This window comes from Benincasa hispida, chromosome 8, assembly GCF_009727055.1.
Source record: "Benincasa hispida cultivar B227 chromosome 8, ASM972705v1, whole genome shotgun sequence".
NCBI classification, from domain to species: domain Eukaryota; kingdom Viridiplantae; phylum Streptophyta; class Magnoliopsida; order Cucurbitales; family Cucurbitaceae; genus Benincasa; species Benincasa hispida.
This window is the reverse complement of record NC_052356.1, coordinates 19,275,633-19,301,333: the sequence shown is the minus strand read 5'-3', so window position 1 is coordinate 19,301,333 and position 25,701 is coordinate 19,275,633. Positions and strand designations below refer to the sequence as shown.

At 30.8% G+C, this 25,701-nt stretch overlaps 2 protein-coding genes across 2 annotated transcripts; one reads left to right on the top strand and one right to left on the bottom strand.

Annotated features, from left to right (window-relative positions):
* Positions 1-5,824: 5,824 nt before the first annotated feature.
* Positions 5,825-8,014, top strand: LOC120083518 (suppressor of disruption of TFIIS-like). Its single transcript, XM_039039293.1, has 8 exons — positions 5,825-6,028; positions 6,174-6,239; positions 6,348-6,445; positions 6,538-6,575; positions 7,072-7,159; positions 7,243-7,518; positions 7,607-7,672; positions 7,790-8,014. Exons 1-8 carry the CDS (start codon positions 5,968-5,970, stop codon positions 7,946-7,948), a joined length of 852 nt encoding a protein of 283 aa, XP_038895221.1. The 5' UTR covers positions 5,825-5,967; the 3' UTR covers positions 7,949-8,014.
* A 2,309-nt stretch (positions 8,015-10,323) lies between these two features.
* On the bottom strand, positions 10,324-11,368 carry LOC120082667. The gene has a single exon (XM_039037927.1). The coding sequence runs from the start codon at positions 11,031-11,033 to the stop codon at positions 10,713-10,715; it is 321 nt and encodes a 106-aa protein (XP_038893855.1). The 5' UTR covers positions 11,034-11,368; the 3' UTR covers positions 10,324-10,712.
* Between the last annotated feature and the right edge of the window lie 14,333 nt (positions 11,369-25,701).

Genomic DNA, 25,701 nt, shown 5'->3' with positions numbered 1-25,701 from the left:
TAATTATTTTTTTAATTAAATAATTCAGTTATTAGGGTGGGAGTTATCCTCCCCCTCCCCCATTATTTTCTCATTGGTTTAACATGTGGAAGTGGGAAGGGTAGAGATTTTTTATATGTATCATCTTCTTCTTGCACTCTCATATAACATAAAACAGAAAAATTTCTCAGAGTGGAATGCTCTCTCAATATCAATATCTTCATCCCTTCCAAATTAATTTTGAAGCTCACAAAACTCTTAAAGATTCTTTATCCCTAAAGAAATAGCGAGGTTTTTGCATGGTTGTGTCTTAGAGTTAGGGTGTTGTGTTTTTGGATGTTTGTGAGTTCGAAGGGAATTCAAAGAGTTCATGATTTCGAGAGGAACATGAAAATTTTGTCTTCAAGGGTAAGCGATCTATTGATCCCTTCTTTCTCTTTGATTTCTGTGTAATTGTATGCTTAATTAAAACAAATGTTCATATTTTCGTTCTCTGTATATTCATATGTTCTGTAAAACAAAACTGGGACATCAATGCTTCCGTTGCGGGCAGTCATCTACTATTTCAATCACCTTTAGCGACAAGGGTATCTCCTGATGTACAATCTTTCATGCTAAATCTACTAAAATATTTTCAATATAATTCTTTTGTGACAATCTCAAAATACCTTGAGAACGATCTTGCAGTATTCAATTTTTAATACAAAAGAAGCATCACCAAGATCCTTCATCTCAAAATTTCTTTTGAGAAACCTCTTAGTGTCATGCAATAAACCTACATCATTACTTGCTTTGAGTATGTCATCGACATATAACACTAGAAAGATTGATTTACTCCCACCGAACTTGTGATATACACATTCTTTCACTATATTCACCTCAAAACCAAATGAGGTTATTACTTCATAGAATTTGTGATACCATTGACGAGAGGCTTACTTGAAAGCATAGATGGATTTCTTCAATTTGCACATCGTAGACTTTGAGTTACCAAACACAAAGTTTTTTTGTTGCACCATATAAATCATCTCATCAATATTCCCACTGAGAAACTTGGTTTTTTTACATCCATATGGTGTAGCTCTAAATCAAAGTGAGCTACCAGTGCCATGATTACCCTGAAAGAGTCTTTCAATGAAATTAGAGAGAAAGTCTCTTTGTAATCAATGTCTTCCTTTTGAGTAAAATTCTTTGCAACAAGACGAGCTTTATATCTTTTGATTCTGCCTTGTGAATCCTTTTTGGTTTTAAACATCCATTTACAATCTATGGGTTTCACTTCTAATGACAATTTGACAAGTTCCCAAATGTCATTATCTTTTATGGATTTTATTTCCTCTTTCATAACATTTATCCACTTTTGAAAGTTAGAACTTTGTAGAGCTTGTTGGAAGTTGATTCGATCATCTTCCCTCATACCTATATCATCCTGATGTTCTTGAAGAAACACAATATAATCATATGGAATTGCACTTCTTCTTTCTTTAATTGATCTCCTTAGTGGCACTTCTTAAAATTGTTGAGTTTGAACTCCAAGTTCAACAACAGAGATTTCAATGTTTTCATGTTCTATAATTAATTCAATAGTGAAGTAAAGAATTGGAGTGTGAATATCATTTATAGCCACATTAGGAAAAGAAACTAATTCCTCTTTATAACCAACTTTCTTTATGTTATCTCTCCCCTCCCTTAAACTCAACATCCTCAAATAATCTAGTATTTCCTGTCTCAAACAATGATCTAGAAGTGGGATCATAAAACTTGAAACCCTGAGAGCATTTAAAATACCCAACAAAATAGCAGCTAATAGTTCTTGAGTCCAATTTTCTTTCGTTAGGACTGTAAGGCTTAGCCTTAGCTGGACAATCCCAGATGTGAAGATGCCTAATACTAGGCTTCTTTCATGTTTATGGCTCCTAAGGGGTTTTAGCCACCACTTTACTAGGTATCTTATTAAGGATATATATTACAGTATTTAGTGTCTCATCCTAGAGGGATTCTGGTAGAGAAGAATGACTAATCATACTTCTTACCAAATCCTTAAGTGTTTTATTTCGCTTTTTTGCTACACCATTTATGCTGGGTTTTTCTGGCATTGTGTATTATGGGAGGATTTCACATTCCTCTTGGTATTTGGCAAAGGACCCTGGATGTTGTTCACTTGATCCATCATATCTACCATACTATTTACCACCACAATCAAATTTGACAACCTTAATCTTCTTTCCAAGTTGAAGTTCAACTTAGACGTCTATGACCGTAATAAAATATTGTTGTTCATTCTAAGAACCTATAGGGAATGGACAACAAATGTCTGTATGTATTAGTTCTAAGACGTCTGAGCATCTGTTGGCATCTAATTTTCTTATATTTGTTTGTTTTCCCTTAATACATTCCACATAAACGTCAAAGTTACTTAAATCAAGGGAAACAAGAATTCCATCTGACATAAGTCTCTAAATTCTCTGTTTAGAGATCTGACATAACGTAGTGAAATTTTCATTTAATTTATGCTTTGTACAACATGAATTAGATAACGGAATCTTGTTAAATGAAGCAAAAGAATCAAGCATATATAGATTATCAATTAAAAAATTGGTACCAATAAGCTTGGAATCTTGAAAATGACTAACTTTATTATTTCCAAAAGAATAAGAAAAACCAAATTTGTCCAAACTAGAAATAAAAACTAAATTCCGTCTAAATGACAGTACAACAAAAGTACCATTCAAATTCAAATAACAACCAATTCTTAAACACAATCTAAAATTCTCAATAGCTTTAACTAGAATGTTTTGTCATTGTCCACATAGATGAATCTTTCAGCATCACTTGGCGGCTGGCTCCACAAGTAACCCTGCATAAATATACTTAAGTGAGTAGTAGCACCAGAATCTATCCACTATGTATCTGTAGATATATAAGTTAAATTAACTTCAGCACAAACCAAAGCAAGAAGTTTACTCTTCTTTACATACCACTTGGCGTACTTGGAACAATCTTTCTTGAAGTGACCTTCCTTTTTGCAAAAAAAATAATGATTTTCAATAACTTATTTCTTGCTCTTATTTTGCTAAGATGTTCCTTCTGTAGCACCCATAGATTTTCTTTTCTTCTTATCACGAGAGTCAATTGCCAAATGAGTATTTTCTTTCTTTTCTCTTTTAATCCTATCTTCTTCTTGCACACATTGTGAGATAGACTCATTAGTACTCCATTTATCCTTATGAGTATTATAGCTAATCTTAAACTGAGTGAATTGTGTAGGAAGAGAGATAAGTACCAAATGTACAAGTAGATTTTCATTTATCTTGATATCAAGTGTCATTAATTTACCTGCGAGATTGGACATTTCCATAATATACCCCTTTATGTTTCCAATGCTCTTATACTTCATGGAAATTAAAGAAGTCAAAAGACTACTTGTTTCCCCTTTTTCATTTTTAGCAAAATATTTCTCAATTTGAGCAAAGAACTTATTGGCATTTACACTTTCTGTGATAGAGCCCCGAAAAGACTCTGAAATACAGTGCCTAATGATCATCAGACACATGCGATTTGATCGTTTCCACTTCTCTATATTACCCGCATTTGACTGTTTCTCAGTAGAAATAGGTTTATCGGTTCTTAATGCAAGGTCCAAATCCATACAATAAGAAGTATCTCTAGGCTTTCCTTCCAAATCTTGAAGTTCAATCCATTCAACTTAGGGATTGAACTCAGATTTCCAGATATTTTAGTAAGACCAACTGAAACAATAAACAATAAAATATATACTCATAATTAAAATATAACAAATAATTTCACATATGTGGTGAGCTCTTTTAACAAGAAACCTAGCACAACATAGATGTCTAACCTTTGGATAAAAACACAAACTGTAAATGGTACTTTCAGCATAGTAATCAAAATGTTGACAATAAACTCTGTGAAAAAATAATCTTTCTTTGGATTGACTATTTTTCATCTAAGCAATCCTTTTAATTGCACATACTCATTACCACATGCATATCCACAATTTGGTCAAATAATTATCTTCATTTAGGCCAATGATTATATGCATAAATTCATAAATATGCACTTCTTATATTTTAGAACTAAACCAATCTAGATAGCAAACGCTACTTTGGTATTATATTATTTTGACCAATTTAATCCAAATTATAAGACACAATAATATAATAATATTATTGTACAAAAAGATAATGGAGGAAGAACATCAAATAATCTCTATCAAAATTCATCCAATAATTGCATACATAGAATACAATTAAAGTAATATAATCACGTGGATATCACAAAAAGTTATCAATCAAATTCAAGTTTAATCCACAACATGATCAATTAATCTTGAATCTGGATCAATTAAACTTAAATCACAATATAATCAAGCAAATTTGATTTAAATCCACAACCTGATCAATTAAACTTGAATTTACGACATGGTCAATTAAATTTGCATCCATAATATGATTAATCAATTTGAACTTAGATCAATTAATCTTAAGAGCACAACACGATTAATCAAATTTTAAAACCAAATTCACAAAATTATCAATAAAAAAGTTTAGATTTAAAATTACAGATTATGAATTAAAAAACTTGATTTAAAAAAATCAAAGTTATCTGTTAAGAATGAAAATAAAAAGAATACGAAACACTAATAATTCAAGCCAACTCCAAGAGCCGCCCGCATCCTTCAAATGGCCACCGCCGACTCCTTCACCCCAGCGACCCAACTCCCTCACGCCGACGAGAAAACAAACGAAATCCCACAGCCAGCTTAATCCTAATGTCGAAGTGAGGGTTTCGACCTTCCTGATTTTTTTTTTTATTTCTTTAATCATTTTTAAGAAAACGAACATATACTTCAACATAAAATTCATGCTCTGATATCACTTATTAGCATAATTATTTTATGTCTATAATGAATAGTTAAATCCTAGGTCATTCATAATAGAAATGTAACGTTTTAAAGATTCATCACATGTTGCGACATTTTTTTAATGAAACATCGCAAAAAACCTTTCAACGACTAGGCTTTAGAGATAAATGCATGTAATGAGATTTTTTTCGTCTCTAAATCTTTTTTGTAACAAAAGAATAGATTTAGCAACGAGTTACTTTTGTAGCCAAATTTTTTTATAATGTGCAAAATAAAATAAACTTGAAAATTCAAGACTCAAAACAAAGATCTACCTTCCTAATGATAACACTAATGTGAAATAAGATAATAATTGTTCGAGGGGTGCTGTCATATATCAATATTACGGTATCTTCATCTATTATTTGTCACATTAGTCTACTTTTGAAAATAGTGGGACGTCTCCTAGTATTAAAAAATAGACAAAATTCTATTCTTAACAAAAGAGAGTACGTAGTATAATATAGCTTCGTAGTACTAGAAATTTTCTCGATATTGTATATTAGTATCTATCTTGGGAGGACACGTGGCTAAACATTGATATGTCTGTTGTTTTAATAACCTAATATCATAAGGCACATGTTTTGTTGGAAAGGAATTGGTCTTTATTTTATAGCTTTGAAATGTCATGGGATCAAGTCAATTATTACCCTCTACCAAGAAATAATAAATATTAATTGAGGCCTCATTTGATTCTTCTTATACATTTTCTTTTTTCAGGTCAAAAAAGCAGATCTTTGCCAATATTTTTTTCAAGCTCTTCTTTTTAATTCTTCATTATTTTTCAACAATTCTCCTCTCTTTTTGATCTTCTCTCTGTTGGCTTTGCTTTCCTTTCTAGAATTTTGACTTAACCAAAAGAAGGCTTTTTGTCTTTTTGAATTTTCTTGGTAGATTCTTGTTTTCATACTTCAAAACATTCCCTATTTATATCCACCATTTCCTTTCTCTTCCTTTGTTCTTCTTCTTCAAAGTTCTTATTCCCATAAGCCTTCTTTCACCTCTTCTTTTTGGTTCTTTCTCTCTCTAATTTGGTAGTGTGTTTTGAAGGTTTAAGGGCAGAAATGGAGTTCAAAAACCAAGAACAGCAGCCTCAACCACCTAAATATGAATGTCTTCTTTTTGGTAAACCCATCTAATTTTCCCATTTTCAACTTCAACTCAAACTGTTCTATTCTTTTTAGTTTTTAATTTTAAAAAATAAGTTTATAAATACGACTTTCATCGACAATGACGACTCGATTACACAGTTTAATGTTCAATTTGGCAGATGTGGATGACACCCTTTACCCTCTCAGTTCTGGCTTGTCTAAACAATGCACCATAAACATTGAAGGTATTCTTCACTTTTCAATTAAACTTGGAAATATTCATCAAACCTTTTCTTTCTTTTCTTAATTGTCCCATGACTTTGAGTTCTCATTTCCTTTCTTGTTTATGACAGAGTACATGGTTCAACAACTTGGGATAGAAAAAGATGAAGTTTCAGAGATGAACCAGTTTTTGTATAGGAATTATGGGACATCCATGGCTGGCCTTAAGGTCCAATCTTTAAACTTTTATTTTTTGCAAATTTACACAAAACCCAATTGAATTTTGTATTAAAGTTTCAAACTTTTTGCCTTCTTGTGTAGGCTATTGGTTATGAGTTTGACAATGATCACTATCACAGGTACTGCCCACGTTTGCTTCTAATCTACCATCTAGGGTTTTGTATTTATATAATTTACGATTTTGGTCTAAAGAAGTGATTTATATATATATATATATATATAAATTCTTTAATCCTAAAATCGTTTCTAAAATGATAGTTGATCTCTCTAATAATAAAATTGTTGTTTCTTTCTATCATGTTAGTGAATTGATTTCTCTACTGTTTATGTCTTCTATATTTTTTTATTGTTGATTTCATTATAACATTCTCTCTCCCTTTTTTAGACTGTGTTTAAAAGTGAATTAGAAAAGAGTTAAAATCACTTCTGTTGATTTCAAAATCACTTTAAAATTTGCTTATATAATGATTTAAGAGATTTTGAATGATTAAAAATATCTTTTAAAGTGATTTTAGAACATGAAAATAGTGATCTAATTAATCGTATTAAAATCACTCCCAAACATATTTTGAATATAATCTCACAGCAAATTAATCTCTTTTTGTCGTTTTGCAGCTTTGTTCATGGAAGATTACCATATAATAATCTGAAGAGTGATCCGGTTCTTAGAAATCTCTTGCTTAGTTTGCCAATTCGCAAAGTTGTAAGTACTTTCTTTTCGATTGTATATCGAATTTAACATGTTATCAGAGCAAGAATTTTCAACTGTTTGGTTTGGTGAAACAGATCTTCTCGAATGCGGATGAAGTTCATGTTGCCAAAGTTCTAAGTAGGCTTGGTTTAGAGGGTTGCTTTGAAAAGATCATATGCTTTGAGACTCTTAACTCCTCTGATTTTGACTCTGCTTCTGATGATGGCTCTGTATCTGATTCCAAAAACTCGACGAACAGCGACTCAGACGACACGCCTCCACCACTCCCCGTCACTCCGATTCTCTGCAAACCATCTCCACAAGCATTTGAATCTGCTCTCAAGATAGCTAACATTGACCCCAAAAGAACAGTAAGAAAATTTCTTCTCATCTTCCTAATGTAAAATTACAAAACTGAAAAAATGATGATATGATGAGATTTGAATATTGGACTTGCAGTTGTTCTTTGATGACAGCATCCGCAACATAAAGACAGGGAAATCCACTGGCCTTCACACAGTGCTGGTGAGTTCATAGATACTCATTTGATCTCTTCTGCAAAATCATGGAAATGGAAGGAAATGAATGATACAAACACATATTATCTAAGAATTGAAGAAATGGGTTTTGATTAATTTGCAGGTTGGATCATCCAATAGAGGCAATGGTGTGGATTATGCATTGGAAAGCATTCATAATATAAGGGAAGCTTTGCCAGAGCTATGGGAAGTGGATGAGAAGATGAAGAACACAAGGCTTTCTGGAAAAATTGCATTGGAGACATCAGTTGTAATGGCCTAACTAACTAATTAAGATATATTTTATTAGCCTAATGTAATGGAGTTTGGATGTTATATTAATCCACATCATTTTGTAATAAACAATTCAAGATTAATGAAATGTTAAGCAAAGTTATCTCTTTCTTTGCTTTTGATATTGAGGTATGCAAATATGATTGAGAGTTTAATTAAATTGGAAGTGAAACATACTTATGGGTTGTTTACAATAAATCTACATATGTTGTTGTTCAATCATATATATCATATTTGTCATAATGATTCTCAGTACCTATTTATTACATCCTTAGAAATCCTTCCATCAAATAAAGATATATATTGAGCGTATTCATGTTCATCACTACAAAAATGTTGTAACTTTTTGACGACTTTGAAATGTCGAGTTGTGATAACTTTGAAGCTTTTAAAATGTTAAGTGATTGAAAGAATAAAGTGGACAGCTTAACTAAAAGACAAGCATCATGTTTTATATATATATATATATTTCTCGTATCAAGCATATTACAATCATTCATATCTGTGACGTGTCAAGAATATTTTTTCTTAACAAATAGAATTTGAACTACTACAAAATTGGCATTTAATGTCGGTTAAAGTTCGACGTAATAGGGATACAATGATGGATGAACAACTAACATCGAAGAATGTGTTATTAAAGATATTCAATGACAGTTACCTTTAATGTCGGTTTGTGTTTGACATTAAACCCTCATTAAATGCGTACAATAATATATTCTTTGAAGTTGTTGATGTGCCTAACATTTTGGTAGATTCTTATTATGTACAGAGGTTGTTAAGCTTCTAAACAATGTTATTGTAGATCATACAATAGTGTCTCTTTCCATTGATGAATCTAAGGCTACAATACTCGATTTGGATTTAGTTTCTTTCTTCCATGTGGAGCGCGTTCTCATAATTTTGTGGCTCACTCTCTTGCAAAAAGGGGCGGTAGAATAACATATTTCTTCCTGACTTAATTATCCTTATCCCATTTGGTTTGGGTGTTAGTAACTCATGAATGAAGCATGAGCAAACAACATCTTGGACGCCAGAGCATGTGCCAAACACATTGTCATACGATCAAATATGAATGAAGGAAACAATTATGGAGTGCTCGATTTTGGACTGATTCTTATTGATGAAAGAGACTTCAATAAGATCCACCTCTTCCTCATTGAGAAGCTTTACCACCTCCATGTAGTCAAATTCAACAAAAATGTGACAAATATTGGTCCCTATAACACTGTCAAGACCTTCACAGACGACCACCACTTCAAGGATCTTGATCTCACTACATATTGCGATGAATTCTTTCCAGCAAGCCAAACGTGACCTAGGTGGTCAAGAAGCACCCAACCTAGTCCACTTAGCTATCAATCTAGAAGTCAAGTTGCATCAATATTCAACTTTCAAGATAAAACTGGTTGGAGAAGCCATCTAGAAGCAGCTGAGGTTTCAAACTAGAAAACTATCATCCGTCATGCCTTTCCTAACCCTATTCAAAGAAGAAATTATCTTATAATTGAGAACCGGACAATAGATGCATAGATGGAAGGGTCCAGAGCTTCACCCTTGAACACTAGTTTTTTCCTAACCTCCCAAATCTTAAGGCCACAATACCTATTTCGTCAATATCTACATAAAAATCATCTTTAAAAACTACATTGGTTAATTTTTCATATTTGCTCACAATTCGAAAAATTAAAAAATAAAAAACAAAGTTTTATTTATTGGAAACTAAAATAGAAAACGAAATTAGTAAGCAAAAGACTATAGGGTTTTTTTTTTTTTTTTTTTTAATGAAAATACAAAATAGAAATCCAAAGTTATCTACATTTTTTTATTTGGATAAATTACTTGCTACATTGTTTTTTTTTATTATTATTATTATTTTAAAGTTATTGGGTGGCAATTGACCTTATTTTGTTGGGTGGTAATTGACCTTATTCATATAATAGCAAAATTATGATTGGGCAAATATGATTATTCTGAAAGGAAAAGAAAGGTGTTTCCTAACAAATAATGTGCACTATTGAACATATTTCACTATTTAGCATTAGCAACCAAGTCAATTTACATAACTTGTTTTAATGGAAAAATTATTCAAATATTTGAATTCAATTTTTAAAATAAACAATAAAATTTGAACTTTTTAAATGATAGAGATATAAGACTATAACTAATGCTTTTCAAATAGTAAAACTATTTTTTTTTCCTTTAATTTTGACGTCCCCAGTTATCAAATTACCAGTCACATCAGTTCTTCAGACTAAAGATTTTAACCAAATAAAATTAGAATTTAGTGTTGAAATTGGGGGGAAAAACAAAACATTAGAAATAAAATGTGAGTTTAGGACTAAAAAGAACATATTTGTAACATAAAAATCAGATTAATTCTCATAAAGAATGACATGTAAGAGTCCTTGGTGCAAACATCAAATCAATCTAATTCTTCTAATTGAAACAAATAAAAAAAAAAAATAGAACAATATATAAACAACAATGGAAATCTCGTAAGAAATTCAAGCGGAGGAGATCGATCTGATTGCATTGAAGTTCATCAACTCATCAATGTAATTACAATTTGAATCTAATTGAATAGAAGAAAACAGAGTTCCCCACCCCTTCTTCTCGATGGGGTTGCAGAATAATTTACATCAATTTCTCAAAGGATCTCAAGATCCAATTCTGATGAAGGTGGTAAAGAAATCAAATCTCAGAATCGAAGGGAAAATGGGGAAAACCCGGATCGATTCTCCTTTCTTTTCTTACGAATCTCCATGTTTGTGCCAACAAACGAGCATCGCAACGCAGCGTCTCATAATATAGAATCGAGCCTTCTGTTCCTTGGCCAAGCTGCTGTACTTTCGTCCAATGGAATTAGAAGAGCTTTTCTGGGAGTAACTACGAGGAAGATCATGGGGGCTCTTGGAATTAGAAGCTGGGAAGCTTTTCTGTGAAGAACATCGCAGCAATGGCGATTTGGAGGTCGACCCACTTCTCAGGAATGACGACTTGGCATTCGTGGAAGAATGATGGTAACTACTTCCTGAACCCTCCTTCTTTGATAGATTCCATTTCTCGTCCATTTATTGTGATATCAGATGGTGGGTTGCAGGCAAGATGTTTGTGAAAATGCCTGTGAGAGTGATGGTTGGTTTGAGATGTGAGAAAGAGATGTAGAAAGAGTGGGATTCTAGTGGGACATTATATGTATACTTAAATAACATATGATTGAGATTTGATGATGGGAAATGAGCGAGTGATGATGCTTCATGCTTGTGTGTGGTAGAGAGACTGATCAGTCATCATCTTCTTACTCCCAATTAACCCTTTCTTGCCTTTTTATTTGTGGGTCTTGGAGGCAAGAAATTATTCCGTGAGGTCGTCACATTGTAGCTGACAGATTTTTATTTTTGATGATGTATAGGAGAGAAAGTACTTCGAATTTATAATAACAACCTAAGTTTAGATAATCACACTATGACGGCCTTATGATGGAGGTAATCACAAGAAATTATTTTGTGAGGTCGTCACAATGTGGCTGATAGATTTTCACTCTTAATGATGTATTATGAGAGAGAAAATACTTCGAATTTATAAGAACAATCTAGATTGAGATAGTCATATTATGACGGTCTCATGATGGAGGTGGAGTTTATGCCCATTTGGGAGTTAATATTTGATTTTGCAGATGGGGATATGTGTAAAAAAATGATGCTCTTTTAATTGTTGTGTAAAATTTGATGATTTCAAGTCTTTTCTATTGCAAAGATCTATCGTTTTCTTTACATTGGACTTACTTCTTTGTGTACTATGCTGAATGCTTCTGCTGTTGCTGCTACTTTATTTTATATATATATATTTATTTATATATATATGATCTTCTCTTTTCTATGTATTAGAGAGAGACAAACAGAGGCATCCATTCAATTTGGGGGAAGTGGAAGGGAAATAATGGAAGTAGTGGAAAGGAGACAGTTTGCTAGCTGTTTATGACGTGTAAGGTATGTGTCTCATACACTCACCTCAAATTCTACAAACAGATCAAATGCTTTTTTTAAAAAAAATAAAACAACACAAATTCTTTTTTCCTTTAAAATGTGAGTATCTGCAGAATAAGGACTATAATTTGCCTTTTTTTTCCCCCTCTGGAGGGGGGAAACATGCAATTATTTGCCTATTTTTGTTCTTATTAGAAGAGAAGGGATCTATGACTCAACCTTTTTTCTTTCCCTCTGTCCTTTTGTTACACTTAGCACCATTTTCTCCCTCCTCCTTCAAAAACTCTACGTAAAAAGTTCACTCAACAAAGAACTTTACTGAAGTCCATACATCCCCAAAATGGCGAGGTGTTCAATAGACAGAAGAGGAGAAAAAGAAACTCCATTTTTAAAGAAATCTAGATAAATAGTTGAAAAAATTGTTTGACGAGGCCACCACAGTATTGCTCTTAGCTTTTTACCGCATTGGATGTAGAGAGAAGTACCTCAATTTTATAATCAAATAGATTAGAGAACATGTAGATTTCCGTATTTAGAAGGCGTTTGGACCCTCAATTTATTCAATGTTTTGGTCTTCTATTATAATAATTGAAGTTCTCAATTATTATAACTTATATTCGTAAGTCGAATTAATATACTCTTCACTTCAAATATAGACTATTATAATCCAAATTAAAATAGTTTGCTCTTCTAATACAAATTATTATAATCCAAACCAAAATAATTATATTTCAATTACCGACTATTATAATCTACAAATTATAATAATCAATTTAGTGTCCTAACTATCAGCTGAATGGGTTTGAAGAGGATGAGGATTTAGGGATACATTAATTAGACTTTGATTGAATGGTCAAACAAAAGTAGTTGATGAGTCAAAGTAATGATCACATGGTGTGTTGTGGTTTTACAGTTAAAACCCAAAATGCATCTCTCTGTTCTCTTCTCTTCCTTTCTCTCTATCTGGGGGTAGATTATTATTCATCATTATTATTGTTATTATTATTATGCTTGAAATTTATTACATTATTAATCATGTGGGACTCAGAAAGTGGGTATTTGGGTGTCCCACATGCAATCATGTGAGGTTAATATTTGGAAAGGATAGAAAATGAAGGGGTGGATTTTATTTTCCCTGCTATTTTTGTACCTCCATCAATATTTTATCCATTTGTTTATTTTCTAGGTGTGATTCTGATTTCAATGCAGCCTTTTAAATTTATGTACATTTGTTTTTTCCTTTCTTTTAATCATAATCTGCATATTTAATTACTAGAGAAAATATATCACAATTCAGAAGATTCATCTTGAGCTATGAAACATAAACACAGATACGAGGTACGGATACGATAGGATATAACAATATGTCAATTTCTAAAAAATTAGGATACTGATACGTTGAAGATACATTTTCTTGGATATAGATTAATTTAACATACAAGTTAATGATAATAGTACAAAATAGACTACAAAAGTAACATATAAGATGTTGAAGTAAAATAGTCAATAAAATGCAATAAAAAAAAGTTATTCGTATTGATTAGAAAAGAAGAAGATTAGAGGGAGAAGTATGAAGATAAACAAAGAACTTTTTTGTTGGATTATTGAAGATATTCAAGTGGATTATATTTTAATGGACTTTGTTGGAACTCAAATGTGAATATAAAAATTAAATGATTTTAGAGTTTTGCCTCCTTTTGTTTTCTTTTAGTTTTGGACTCAAGTAGTAAACTTTTTAAATAGGCTGTCTAGGTTTAGGTTGAGAAATATTAGATGAGTTGCTTATCTTTTTTCTTTACAAAAAGTAAGTGTAAATCGATATCTAATACGTGTTTGATACGAATTCTTTGTTTCACATGTGCTTTATAGATCTTGGGTCATGACTTGGAAGAGTGATTTTTAAAATATGATTTTAATAATTTAAAATTGACTCAATATTTAATTATACGTATTTAAATATAAATTTATAAATAAATTTTATTTTATAAAGGATAAAAATTATTTTAATAATTACAAGATTATTTCTAAATATATTTCCTAGTATTGAAAAGAAAATGGCTCAAAATTACATTAATTTGAAACCACTCCAAAAACACGCCTCAAAATATCTATTTTTATGATCAAGAGGGAAGTAGACCTGCTTATCATCTTAGTTGTAATATTATTTTAGCTCTATATTTTCAATTTTAGTTCGGTTTAGTTCTTATACTTTTAAAATATCCATTTTGATTTCTATACTTTTATCTAAAAATAGTATAGAGTTTAAAATCAAAATTTGAAAATTTAGAGATTAAATTAAGCGAAATTTAAAAATATATGGACTAAATCTAAGTAGTATTTAAACCTATTAACTTCTATTTTTTGAATGGTAAATTTTATAAACATTTCTTTCAAAAAGACAGATTTGTAAATCAACATTATTTTTCCTTTTTCCTTTTTCCTTTTTTTATTTTTTTTTGTCGAAATACATCTTAAGACCACATAAGATAATATTAATATCATAAAAAATAATGTTAATGTTATAATAGATATCAACTTGAATGAATATGATTCCAAATCATGTTAGAGATATTCATGCATTAACATTAAGATATCCAAATCAAATTCAACCACAAAAATCAATATATTTTTAGTTTAAAATTGGCTTAGTCTTTAATTTGAATCTTGTAGCATTTATCTTGTCTTTAATTTGAATCTTGTAGCATTTATAAAGAAGATGGGCCTTCTCCTTTTCGACAACATTTTCATTTAATTTTCATATATCACTTGTAAAAGATAAATTACTCTATTGAATCACTTAACTTCACAACCTCCACTATTTTTTTAGATTGAAAATTTAATCCTTCCCCCACCATTTTTGTACTAGAAGTCACTGAAGTCACTGAATTGGGATGTTAGAGGGTGCACTCTTGGTATTATGATCATGTCCTATTTGTTCATACATATGAAAATTATTTGTTCATACATATGAAAATTAACGACTAGAGGGTGCACTCTTGATATTATGATCGGAGTAACTTATGTTTTTCTAGAAATTAATAAAATTGTGATGTCTTCTCATCTTTTGAGGTAAAATCCTCTCAAGAAATCGTCAATACTCTTTTTTATTGTCATTTAGTTTGATTTGTTGTTTTTTATTTTTGAAGTTAATCCTTTTTTCTCCTTCATTTGATAATAACTTTTTTAGTAAAAAATTAGAGCGTTTTATAAAGTTCTAAAACTAAAACTAAAAAGAAAACAAGTTAAAAATTTAGATAGATTCTCTTTTTTTAATCTTATAAATCAATAATGATAAATGAATTTTGACATTTTTTTATTTAAAAAAATAGTTAAAACATAGTTATGGAAAAGTTAACATAAAGATGGGTTCTAGCATATTCTCTGGATCTTAAGAGTTCTGCTAGATCTTAAGAGTTTATTGTAAGAAGCAAGAATACTCATTCATATATGCTAATTGCTAAGTTAGATGGCTTTGTGAGAAGCAGGAATATGCTATCATATACAGTATAAAATATTTGTAAACAAAGATGTACCTCTTGATATCTCTTTAGTTTAATCCGCCATCAAATGGATGCTATGTTATCAAAATTTTGAGATTGATAAAAATATCGATAAAAATATCGATAAAAAATCATATTTAAATTAATAAATAAATATTTTTACAATTTTTTATTATTTATATCCTATTCACATTATTAACTTATTTATGAACATTTTATGACTTATTTTTATATATTTTATGGATTTTTATAAGAGATTCAAAAATGTCGACATGTTAGAAAATTTAACGGTCATAATCTCATAATTAAAACATAATATACATTGATTAGAAGTTAGATGGTGAGATATTTTCTATCATAGATGTTTTGTAATAATAAAAATAAAGTAAAAAATGTATGAAATGAATATGATTGATCGGTGTTATGGTACACTCATGAATACTAATTAATTAATAATATTTTTATTACCCAATAATATTTTATTACCTTTTTATGATTTATAAATATGGTACCTTTAACATATTTTAAAGAATTGTTTAAATTAGATTCTAGTTTTTTAAATTTGAAACTAGACACATGTTTTTGTTGAATACCTTATCGATGTCGATATATAGGTTAAAGATTATACCAATATTTTTTTTCCAAGAAAATATCTTCATATCACTAAAATATGAATGTCGTTGAAATTTCTTAAAAAAATGTATTTCTTCATGTTTATAATTTTTTTTTTAATTATAATGAAAATATACATTCACATCTCCTTATGTCAATATCTAATCGAGAAAAAAAGAAAGTAAAAATATCGATCAAAATATCGATATGTTAGCCAAAATACATTACCTATTACTCTATCATAATATGCCAAATCACAATATATATATATATATATACACACACATAAAATGCGAAACGATTCAGGCGAAGCCGCCAATAACAACCGCTCCGATTACCGAAACCTACCGAATGTTTGAACGACAGAAAAAGAATTGTTTAAGATCGTCTGTAGGCAGTTGGAAATATCCATTCTCTGACGCCTCATGCTTCTTCGCCGCCGCAACCGGCTTCTTCCTCGGCGGCGGCGGCGGAGGAGCCGATGCCGGTGGAATATGAAACTCTAGTCGCTCTGGTGTACGGAAGCCGTCCATGTGATAATGAATATGAAGAAGTTTATGAGAAAAAGTTTGTGAAAACTTGGAAGGTGCGGGTGAGTTTAAAGAGTAACAGGTAGGTGTTGTAAGACATCCACGTGTCGTCATCTGAGGAGGCTGTGATTTACGTGTGTTTACGTGGCGCGTTATTATAGTCCCACCTGGACTTTGCGCTGTCACTCTATCAGAAATTTGCGTGGGAAAATCTAGACAAAGGAATTAATTAGTCTTATTTATTGGGCCGGGCCTTCTCCTTTTCACGATGTCCTAATTATCATTTTCTTTATTAAAAACCAAAAGAACCTTAACTCGAAAAATTCTTTTCGCCCTCTATATTTCGTAAATGTCTTAGATTTTGAATTATTTTGTTAAGACTTTTTAACTTTAATTTTTTATCAATAACCTTGCCACTATTTCAAAATTTGATAAATATTTAATTCTTCTCTCATTAATATCATTTTTTAATCTTGTCTTCGTTTCTATTATTTATTAACTTTGGTTGATATTTATCTAATACAAAATATTTCAAATTAACATCACATTTATTTCAGGACATTTTATTACTAAAATTAATTAGGTTTTCAAAATCTGAATTTTGTCTGCTTGTTTTTTTTTTTTTTTCTTTTTTGGGCAAATCTGAGCTTTTGGCCCAATTTCTCATAATGGGCCATTGGTTACTTTGTATTTATATAGAAAATACACTTTGTTTACTCGAGTTTGAAATGGTCAAGATTTCTTTTTCTTTCTTTTTCTATTTTTCTTCCTTCTGAGTACAAAGTATTTGTGTGGCTTAAATTATTTGATTATTAAATACAACGTATATGTCTCCTCCTAGATAGGTTTCAATTTTATAGGGTTTTTTTTCCCTTTAAAAAAGTAGTGTATTTTCTTTCTTTAAAACATATTTAATTTTGATTTTAAATTACTTTTTTAAAAACTTACTTTAAACTAACACCACCGAGACTTTATTTGGGTTTGTTATAGCTTTTAAATAACTGTACTTAGAGAAAAATAACCTGTCATATGAAGTAGATTAGTGTTTGGTAAATTTTAATTTTAAAGATAAAAAGAAGGTAATAACGTTTGCTAAGTTTAAACTATATTTTATGTGACTTAACTATACAGATAAAATTAAACATATTATATAACATGGATAAGTTGATAATTAATATATGACTTTCATAAGTTAATTATTCATAGTTTTTTATAGTTTATATTGCAAACTATAGTTTATATTTCTTTTAAATTATATAATAAAAGTATAGAAAAAATCATTGTTATCTAAAATTGAATGAATATATATTATTTCAATTCAAATATTGTAATATAAGTTGTTCATTTTTTAGAAACAAACTACATGATTTAAATTGTAAAATATTATTTTATTATAAATTATTTGTACAAGATTAGAAAAAGAGTTGTTATAAAAATGTTGAATAATTCAAAATTTTATTGATATAAGATGAAAGAGGCATTAAAGAAAAAAATATAAAAGGATAAGACTTTAATTTTAAATAGTTAGTCAGAGATTGACATATTTCTAAAAAAAACTAAAAGCGGATAGGTGCTTTTGTTCAAAATGATTGAAAAGTAATTTTAAAAATATTAAAGAATAATTTGTTTAACGAAACATATAAAAGCCGTTAAGATTCATTTAGAATCAATTTTGACACTCCAAAAACAATTTCAAAACACTGCCTTAGGGATATGTTTAGGAGTGATTTTAAGATGGTCAAAATAACTTTTCTCTTGTCAAAATCACTTTTCTCTTGTCAAAATCACTTTTCTTTAAAATAATGACGGTATTTAGCATGAGCTAAAAGTAATTTTAGAAAAAATCTAAAATCATTTCAAATTAATTTTGGAGGAATTAGTTTATAGGTGATTTTTGTTAAGTGATGGACCGGAATTAGTCCCAATATGGCTATCTAATTCAATTTTTGTTCAAATGTTATTGGTTAACTATTTGTCAAATCATTTTTTTAATTTTAAAAATTGGAACAAAAGATGATAGGTATTGTTTGTCATTAAAATTTAATAAAACAAACAATTATATATATTTTGAAATTTCTTTCAACATCTATTATAAAGATTCATCTTACTTAAAATATAAACGTTGCATATAAGAATTTAATAATAAAATAAAAAAATAGATATTTACCATAACTATTTAGTTAAATAATAATTTATCAAATAATAAATACAATTTTGAGTAATTGGGTAACTTTAAATTCACTTTTAAAATTTTAAAACCAAACATAGTAATTCAAAATCACTTTTAAATATTTGAAAATCACTTTAAAAAGTTTGGAACCAAATATAAATTTGATTGTCTAGGCTTGTTTGGTAACCATTTCATTTTTTGCTTTTGATTTTTGAAAATTAAGTCTATTTCTTTCAACGATTTGCATCTTTCTGAATTGCAATGATTGAATTATTAGCCATATTTCAAAAACAAAAATAAGTTTTTAAAAGCTATTTTTTTTAGTTTTCAAAATTTCACTTTGTTTTTTCAAAAATTGGTAAAGTAGATAACAAAAGAAGAAATTTGAAGTTAAAAGTAGTATCTAATTATAAAAATAAAAACAAAAAACCAAATGGTTAGCAAATAGGGCTTAAAAATCAATTTTTCTAAATCAATTATACCTAAATCTCTTCTCTTAAATCATTACTTTAACTATTACTCCCAAACACATGCTTAGTTCAGATAGATTTGTTTTAAATTCATTATTAGATTAGCAGGTTTTCTTTTTAAGAAAGATAGATTTCGTTTAGTTGTGATTTTATTATTTTCTTTATTATTATTTTTTTTAATTTTAAAATGTGGAAATTGTGGTTTAATTCAATTAGGTCTTGTTTTTATTTTGATGTAGTTTGTTTAAATGATTAGATTTTGATAATCTACGTTCCATTCGATAATTATTGGCTTTTTTTTTTTTTTTTTTTTTTTTAGTTTTCAAAATAAAACCTACAAACATCTTTCTGACTCGAAAAGTTTTGAAAACTAAAAAAATAATAATAAAAAACTTATTTTTGTTTGTGTAGTTTGACTAAAAATTTAATTATTTTACCTAAAACCTGTTAATTATGATAAGAAATTGAAAGAAAATAAGTTTGATTCTTCAAAACATACTCAAGAGGGTCTTAGTTATTAGGATTAAAATCTGTTTTTAATAAAGATAGTTAGGAATTTGTCAAAATAGGTAGATTTGTCTATTAATTAATTTAAAATAAAAGATAAATTGATTTGTTTAGTCATTTTTTTTTTTACACAGAAAAATTCTTTTAGCCACTATCTAAAACACTATTTTATTTTAGTTATTTGTCCAAATAACCTAATTTATTAAGACCGGGCTAATGTATTTTAGAAGAATTGTGGCTAGTAGCTAAAAGAAAGGATCCAGTAAGAAACATGACAAATGTTTCAGTATTTTTATTTCTAACAGTGAAAATTATAGGGTAGTATATCACCATAACATGTGTGATGCACGTAAAATAATTATATTTTAGTGCATAAAAATGTTTAAAAGATTCTAATGGATGTATAAAAGGGAATTTACAAAATTTTAAAGAGACAATGACGTGATTGTCTGTTTACATATAGGTATTTGTTAGGTTGTCATATTTTATGTCTATATCCAAAATCACGTCCATACAAAAAGAGATATATCACTTCGTTCAAGATAGTTTTAGTGAGGCAAATGACATAATTGTTTGTTCAAACATCCACTGTTAGATCATGATGTTTTATATGTCTGGTCAAGATCACACCCATACACGGAAGGATATAATACTTTGTCAGTATAACTATTCACTATTAAATTGTGATGTTTCATATCTATAATCTAAATTAATCACGTTCATACACAAAAGAATACACCTTCTCGCATAAAACTACCTTGATCAGAATTACTGTAAAAAGGAAAAAAAAAAAAGGAATTAGTAAAAGATATATGGACAAAAGAAGATATATGAATTCTCTCCTCATGTCCCATATTCCATTTTATATAGGGATACTTGCAAATATAGCAATTAGACCCAAAGTATTTGTAGATGTAACATAATACAAAAGAATTTGTTGATATAACAAAATATAGAGTTCGCTTTTGAAGTCTATAGTAATAGATCATATCGTTAGTAAGAGTTTATCATCGATAGAATCTTTCATGGATAGATTTTTTCATATTTGTATAATTCTTTAAGAATGTTGTTATATACTTCATTATTATCCTTAAAAGTACTATCCAATACAATTGCCTAGATGAGAGTGAGGTTTTACTTTCCGATTATACCGTGTAGCCTAAAATACAAATCCCTTTAAGATTTTTTTTTTTTTTTTTTTTTTTTTTGTCAAATCTAAATTAAGTTTTAGAATTTTTTTTCTTTTTTTTTTTTGGGTCAATTTTTAATTTTGTTTCCTTGTTATTCCATTAGTGTCCTTATTTTATCCCATCAGTGTCTTTCTTTCCTTATTTTATTCCATTAGTGTAACGCCCCTTTTTTTCCTTTTTTTTTCTTGTATGTATTTCTCAGCATACACTACTCATATAAACTTTCTGATATATACTACTCATCATCACTTCACAAACCTTATTGCAATTAGTTATTTTTTTGGTTGGTCTACCTAGATTTAGATATTTTAATAAACTTAGGTTAAATTGCATTATAGGACAAATTAACACTTGATCTTCGACTTAACAATTGTTGGATTTGAGACTTCTAGACTTACTAGTGGTTGGAAGACACGTGGCATATTCGGAGTTGTCATTTTTATTATTTAATTAAATTTAGAGTGTTGGAAACGGTAGACCCCTCAGAACAACGAACTGTAAACCGTCAAGGCATGACGGTCAAACGAAGAGCAAAACCTGCAAAACAGAAACTCGTTATAGGCTGAGTCACAGAGCTCGCTCTCTTTAAGACGTTTCGCAACTCTGCCCAAGTGTGCAAACAGGTCCGAAAAATGCCACGTCATCCCTAGGATAAAACAGCCAAATGAAAACCGATCGAAAATGCACCGTTTACGATCGAAACGTACACCCTTTCTAAACTCACTACTCGGAAAGCTAAGATGGAGGAGGAGAGGAAATTGAAGTGGGAATTTAGAAAACGAATTATGTGTCTCTCGAATTGTTGAAGGCCTCGCCTTTTATAGGCCTTCAGCATCGAAACGGACCATTTTAAAATTAATCAACGGACCGTTTTAAAAATTAATCAACAAACCATTTAAAAATAATCAACGGATCGTTTTAAAAATAATCAATGGATCGTTTTAAATATAATGAATGGACTAGTTTAAATATAATCAATGGACTGTTTTAAATATAAAATTTCACCCAACAATCCCCCACTTGGAAATTTAAACAAAACGAGAAGAAAGGAAAGATTTTCATCGAGCAGTTTCAATCTATACAACACTGTGCATAAGCAAAGGTGTCTTACGACTTGAACCTTTACATAGTGTAAATGATTCAGAATATGCTAGAGTAACCCTTGGTTTTGAACTCTATCTCTAACAGCATCTCACACAGAGTGTCATTAGGGTGTAGTACAAAAGCCTGTGCTTTTAAGACCTAGCACGTGAATCCCGGTTTAGTGAATGCTCTAGAGAGTTTTTCTAAAAAATCCATAGGAAGTAGCCCTCACTTCCACATTCACCCAGGTGAGTCTATCAAGGATACTCCTGTAGCTGGGTACCCCACTTGTCATCGAGTATAGATCTCATTAAGAACTGAGTTCAACCTTTCTTATGCTTCAGGATATCATGCTCAGACTTTAAGTCATAGGAATGGAACTCTGTGTTTGGTTTAGCATGATTCACTATATATCACTCGTGATCAGTTATTACCCGTTGAACCTGTTTCTTGGGATCTCCAGTCTATAGGTTGGGTTTTCCTCATTGTGATTCATTTTTCGATAGGCATGAGTCCCATCCTTTCTGAGGTTTTGAAAACCTTTTCTCTAACCAGTCCTTTCGTCAAAGGATCTTCCAAATTTTCATCAGTCCATATGTGATCCACTCTAACTGCACCAGTAGTGAGAAACTCTCCAATGGTACTGTGCTTACGACGTATTTGACGTCTCTTTCCGTTGTAGTAATGGTTCTGAACTTTTGCGATTGCTGTAGTACTATTGCAATGGATCAATATGGCTGGTAACGGCTTTTCCCATAGGGAATCTTTGATAGCAGACTTCTAAGTCAGCCTGCTTCTTCACTAGTTGTCGCTAGTGCTATCATTTCTGACTCCATTGTAGATTGGGCTAAGATAGTCTGTTTCTTAGACTTCCAAGAGACACCTCCGCCAGCTATATTAAAGACATAGCCACTTGTAGCCTATGAATCATCCGAAAGAGAGTTCCAATCAGCATCGCTCAATCCTTCCAAGACAGCGAGAAAACTTTTGATAATTTAATCCTAGGTTTTGGGTTTTCTTTAAGTATCTCATGACCCTTTCTATAACATTTCAATGCTCTTTACTAGGTCTTCTTGTAAACCAGCAAAGTAGTCCTGTAGCATAAGCTATGTCAGGCCTAGTGCAGTCGGCAGCGAATCTAAGACTGCCTAGATAACACTGTCACCAGTGTTTTTGAACAACTTGACACTATGGTCATCAGGAGTACAGGTTGGTTTACACTCAAAGTAATTATATTTCTTTAGAATCTTTTCTATATAATGAGATTGATCTAAAGAAATTTCCTTTTCAGACCTATTTACTTTTATGTCTAAGATTACACTAGCTTCTCCTAAGTCCTTCATGTCAAATTTTGCACTCAATATTGATTTTACATCATTTATGACGTGAAAGTTCGACCCAAAGATCAATAAATCATCTACATATAGACACAATATAGTGCAGGGGTTATTATCAAACTTATGGTAGATGTATTTATCACTTTCATTGACCTTGAAACCTTTAGATAGGATAAGGTTTTCAAAGTTTTCATGCCATTGCTTAGGAGCTTGTTTTAGTCTATAGAGAGATTTGTCTAATTTACACACCTTATTTTCTTGACCATGGACAACAAAACCCTCAAGTTGTTCCATGTAAATCTCTTCTTCAAGTTCACCGTTTAGGAAAACGGTTTTTACATCCATCTGATGTACTACGAGGTTATAATGGGCAACAAGAGAGAACAGAACAGGGGTAGAGGTAATTCTAATACAGGGGAGAAAGTGTCAAAGAAATCTACGTTTTCTCTCGCTACTAACCTGGCTTTAAATTTGTCGACAGTCCCATCAGGTTTAAGTTTCCTCTTTAAGATCCATTTGCACCCTATTGCCTTATATCCTAGGGGTAGACCTACTAAGTGCCAAGTCCTATTTGACTCAAATGAGTCCATCTCATCATTTATGGCTTCTTACCATAGGTTGGCATCTACTGAGGACAGTGCAGCTCTTAGATCTTTACGTTCTTCTTCTACATTGTAGGTCAGAAAGTCATTTCCGAAATCTTTGACAGTTCTAGCTCTTTTGCTTCGTCTAGGTTCTGGGTCAGTTTCCTCTCTAGGGTTAGAATTTCTAACTAGGGTTATACCACTTGAACCAGAGCCCCCACTATTCCTTGATTTAAAAGGAAACATATCTTCAAAGAAGTCGACATCATTTGACTCAATGATCACTTGGTTCACTAGATCAAAGAACCTGTAAGCTTTAATATTTAAGGCATAACCTATAAAGACTCACTCGTAAGCTCTACTAGCCAACTTTCTCCTTTTTGGGTCAAGAATCCTTACAAAGGCTAGACAACCCATATTCTAAAGTAGGACAAGTTTGATTTCTTATTCTTGAGAATTTCGTAAGGTGAAGTTTTATTTTTAGATTTTGGATTCTATTTAGGACATAACACACGGTAAGGATGATTTCACCCCACCAATAAAACGCAGCTCCTAAACTAAGTAAAATAGCAACTACTAGCTCAGCTAAAGTTCTATTTTTCCTTTCAGCTTTTCCATTCATTTCAAGAGAATAAGATGTGGTCTTCTTATGTATTATTCCATGTGAGTTTAAGAATTCATTAAAACTGTCCGAGTCGTACTCGGTTCCCCTATCACTACGAAGTCTTTTAACTTTTTATTAAACTAATTTTCTATTTCAGAAACAAAAAGTTTGAAGGCATCAAAAGCATCACTTTTGTTTTTCAGCAGGTATACAAAAATAAAATAAGAGTAGTCGTCAATAAAAGTAATGAAATATCTTTTACTGTTCCTAGTCAATATGTCATCAAATTTGCAGACATCAGAATGAATCAAATCTAGAGGCTCAAAATTCCTAAGTACAGATATATGCGGAGTTTTAGTAATTTTAGCCTGACTCCAATACTTGCATTTATCAAAATCATTCGTCGATAACTTAGGTGTCATTTCCAGCCTAATCATGTTACTAATTAAATTCTTATTCATATGACAAAGTCTAGCATGCCAAATATTCATAGAACATAGCATATACACAAAAGATTTCATTTTATTAAGGTCTAGATTTAATTTGAACATTCCCTCAGTTGCATACCCTTTTCCTACAAATACATTATTTTTGGTAAGAGTATATAGGTCTGCCCCTATAGTTTGAGTAAACCCGGCTTTGTTGAGGAGATATCCTGAAACCAAATTCTTTCGTATCTCCGGAGTGTGCAGAACGTCCTTCAACGTGAGGGTCTTCCCAAAGGTAAATTTCAGTTCCACCTCGCCAGTTCCAGCAACTTTCGTGGAGTGGTGATCTCCCAACAGAATATTCTCATCCTTAGTTTCAGTATAAGTTTTAAATAGACTAAGGTCATGACAGACATGGCGCTTCGCGCCAGTGTCTATCCACCACCCTTCACAACCACCGATCACATTTACTTCTCTGATCATGGCGACTAACGGTTCTTCTGTCAGGTTCGACTGACTAGTAGGACGACACCTGTTCCTACAATTCCTAGCCATGTGCCCAGGTTTATTACAATTAAAGCAGAGGAACTGTACCGTTTCTCCTGAAGGGGGTTTCTATATTTTCTGTTGGTTCTGGTTGCTAGAGCCACGGTTCTAACCTTTTCTCTTTGTTCCCTTAGGTTTTTGGTCAGGTTTTACCACGACAGAGGCTTATTTCCTAGATACTACGTTCACCTC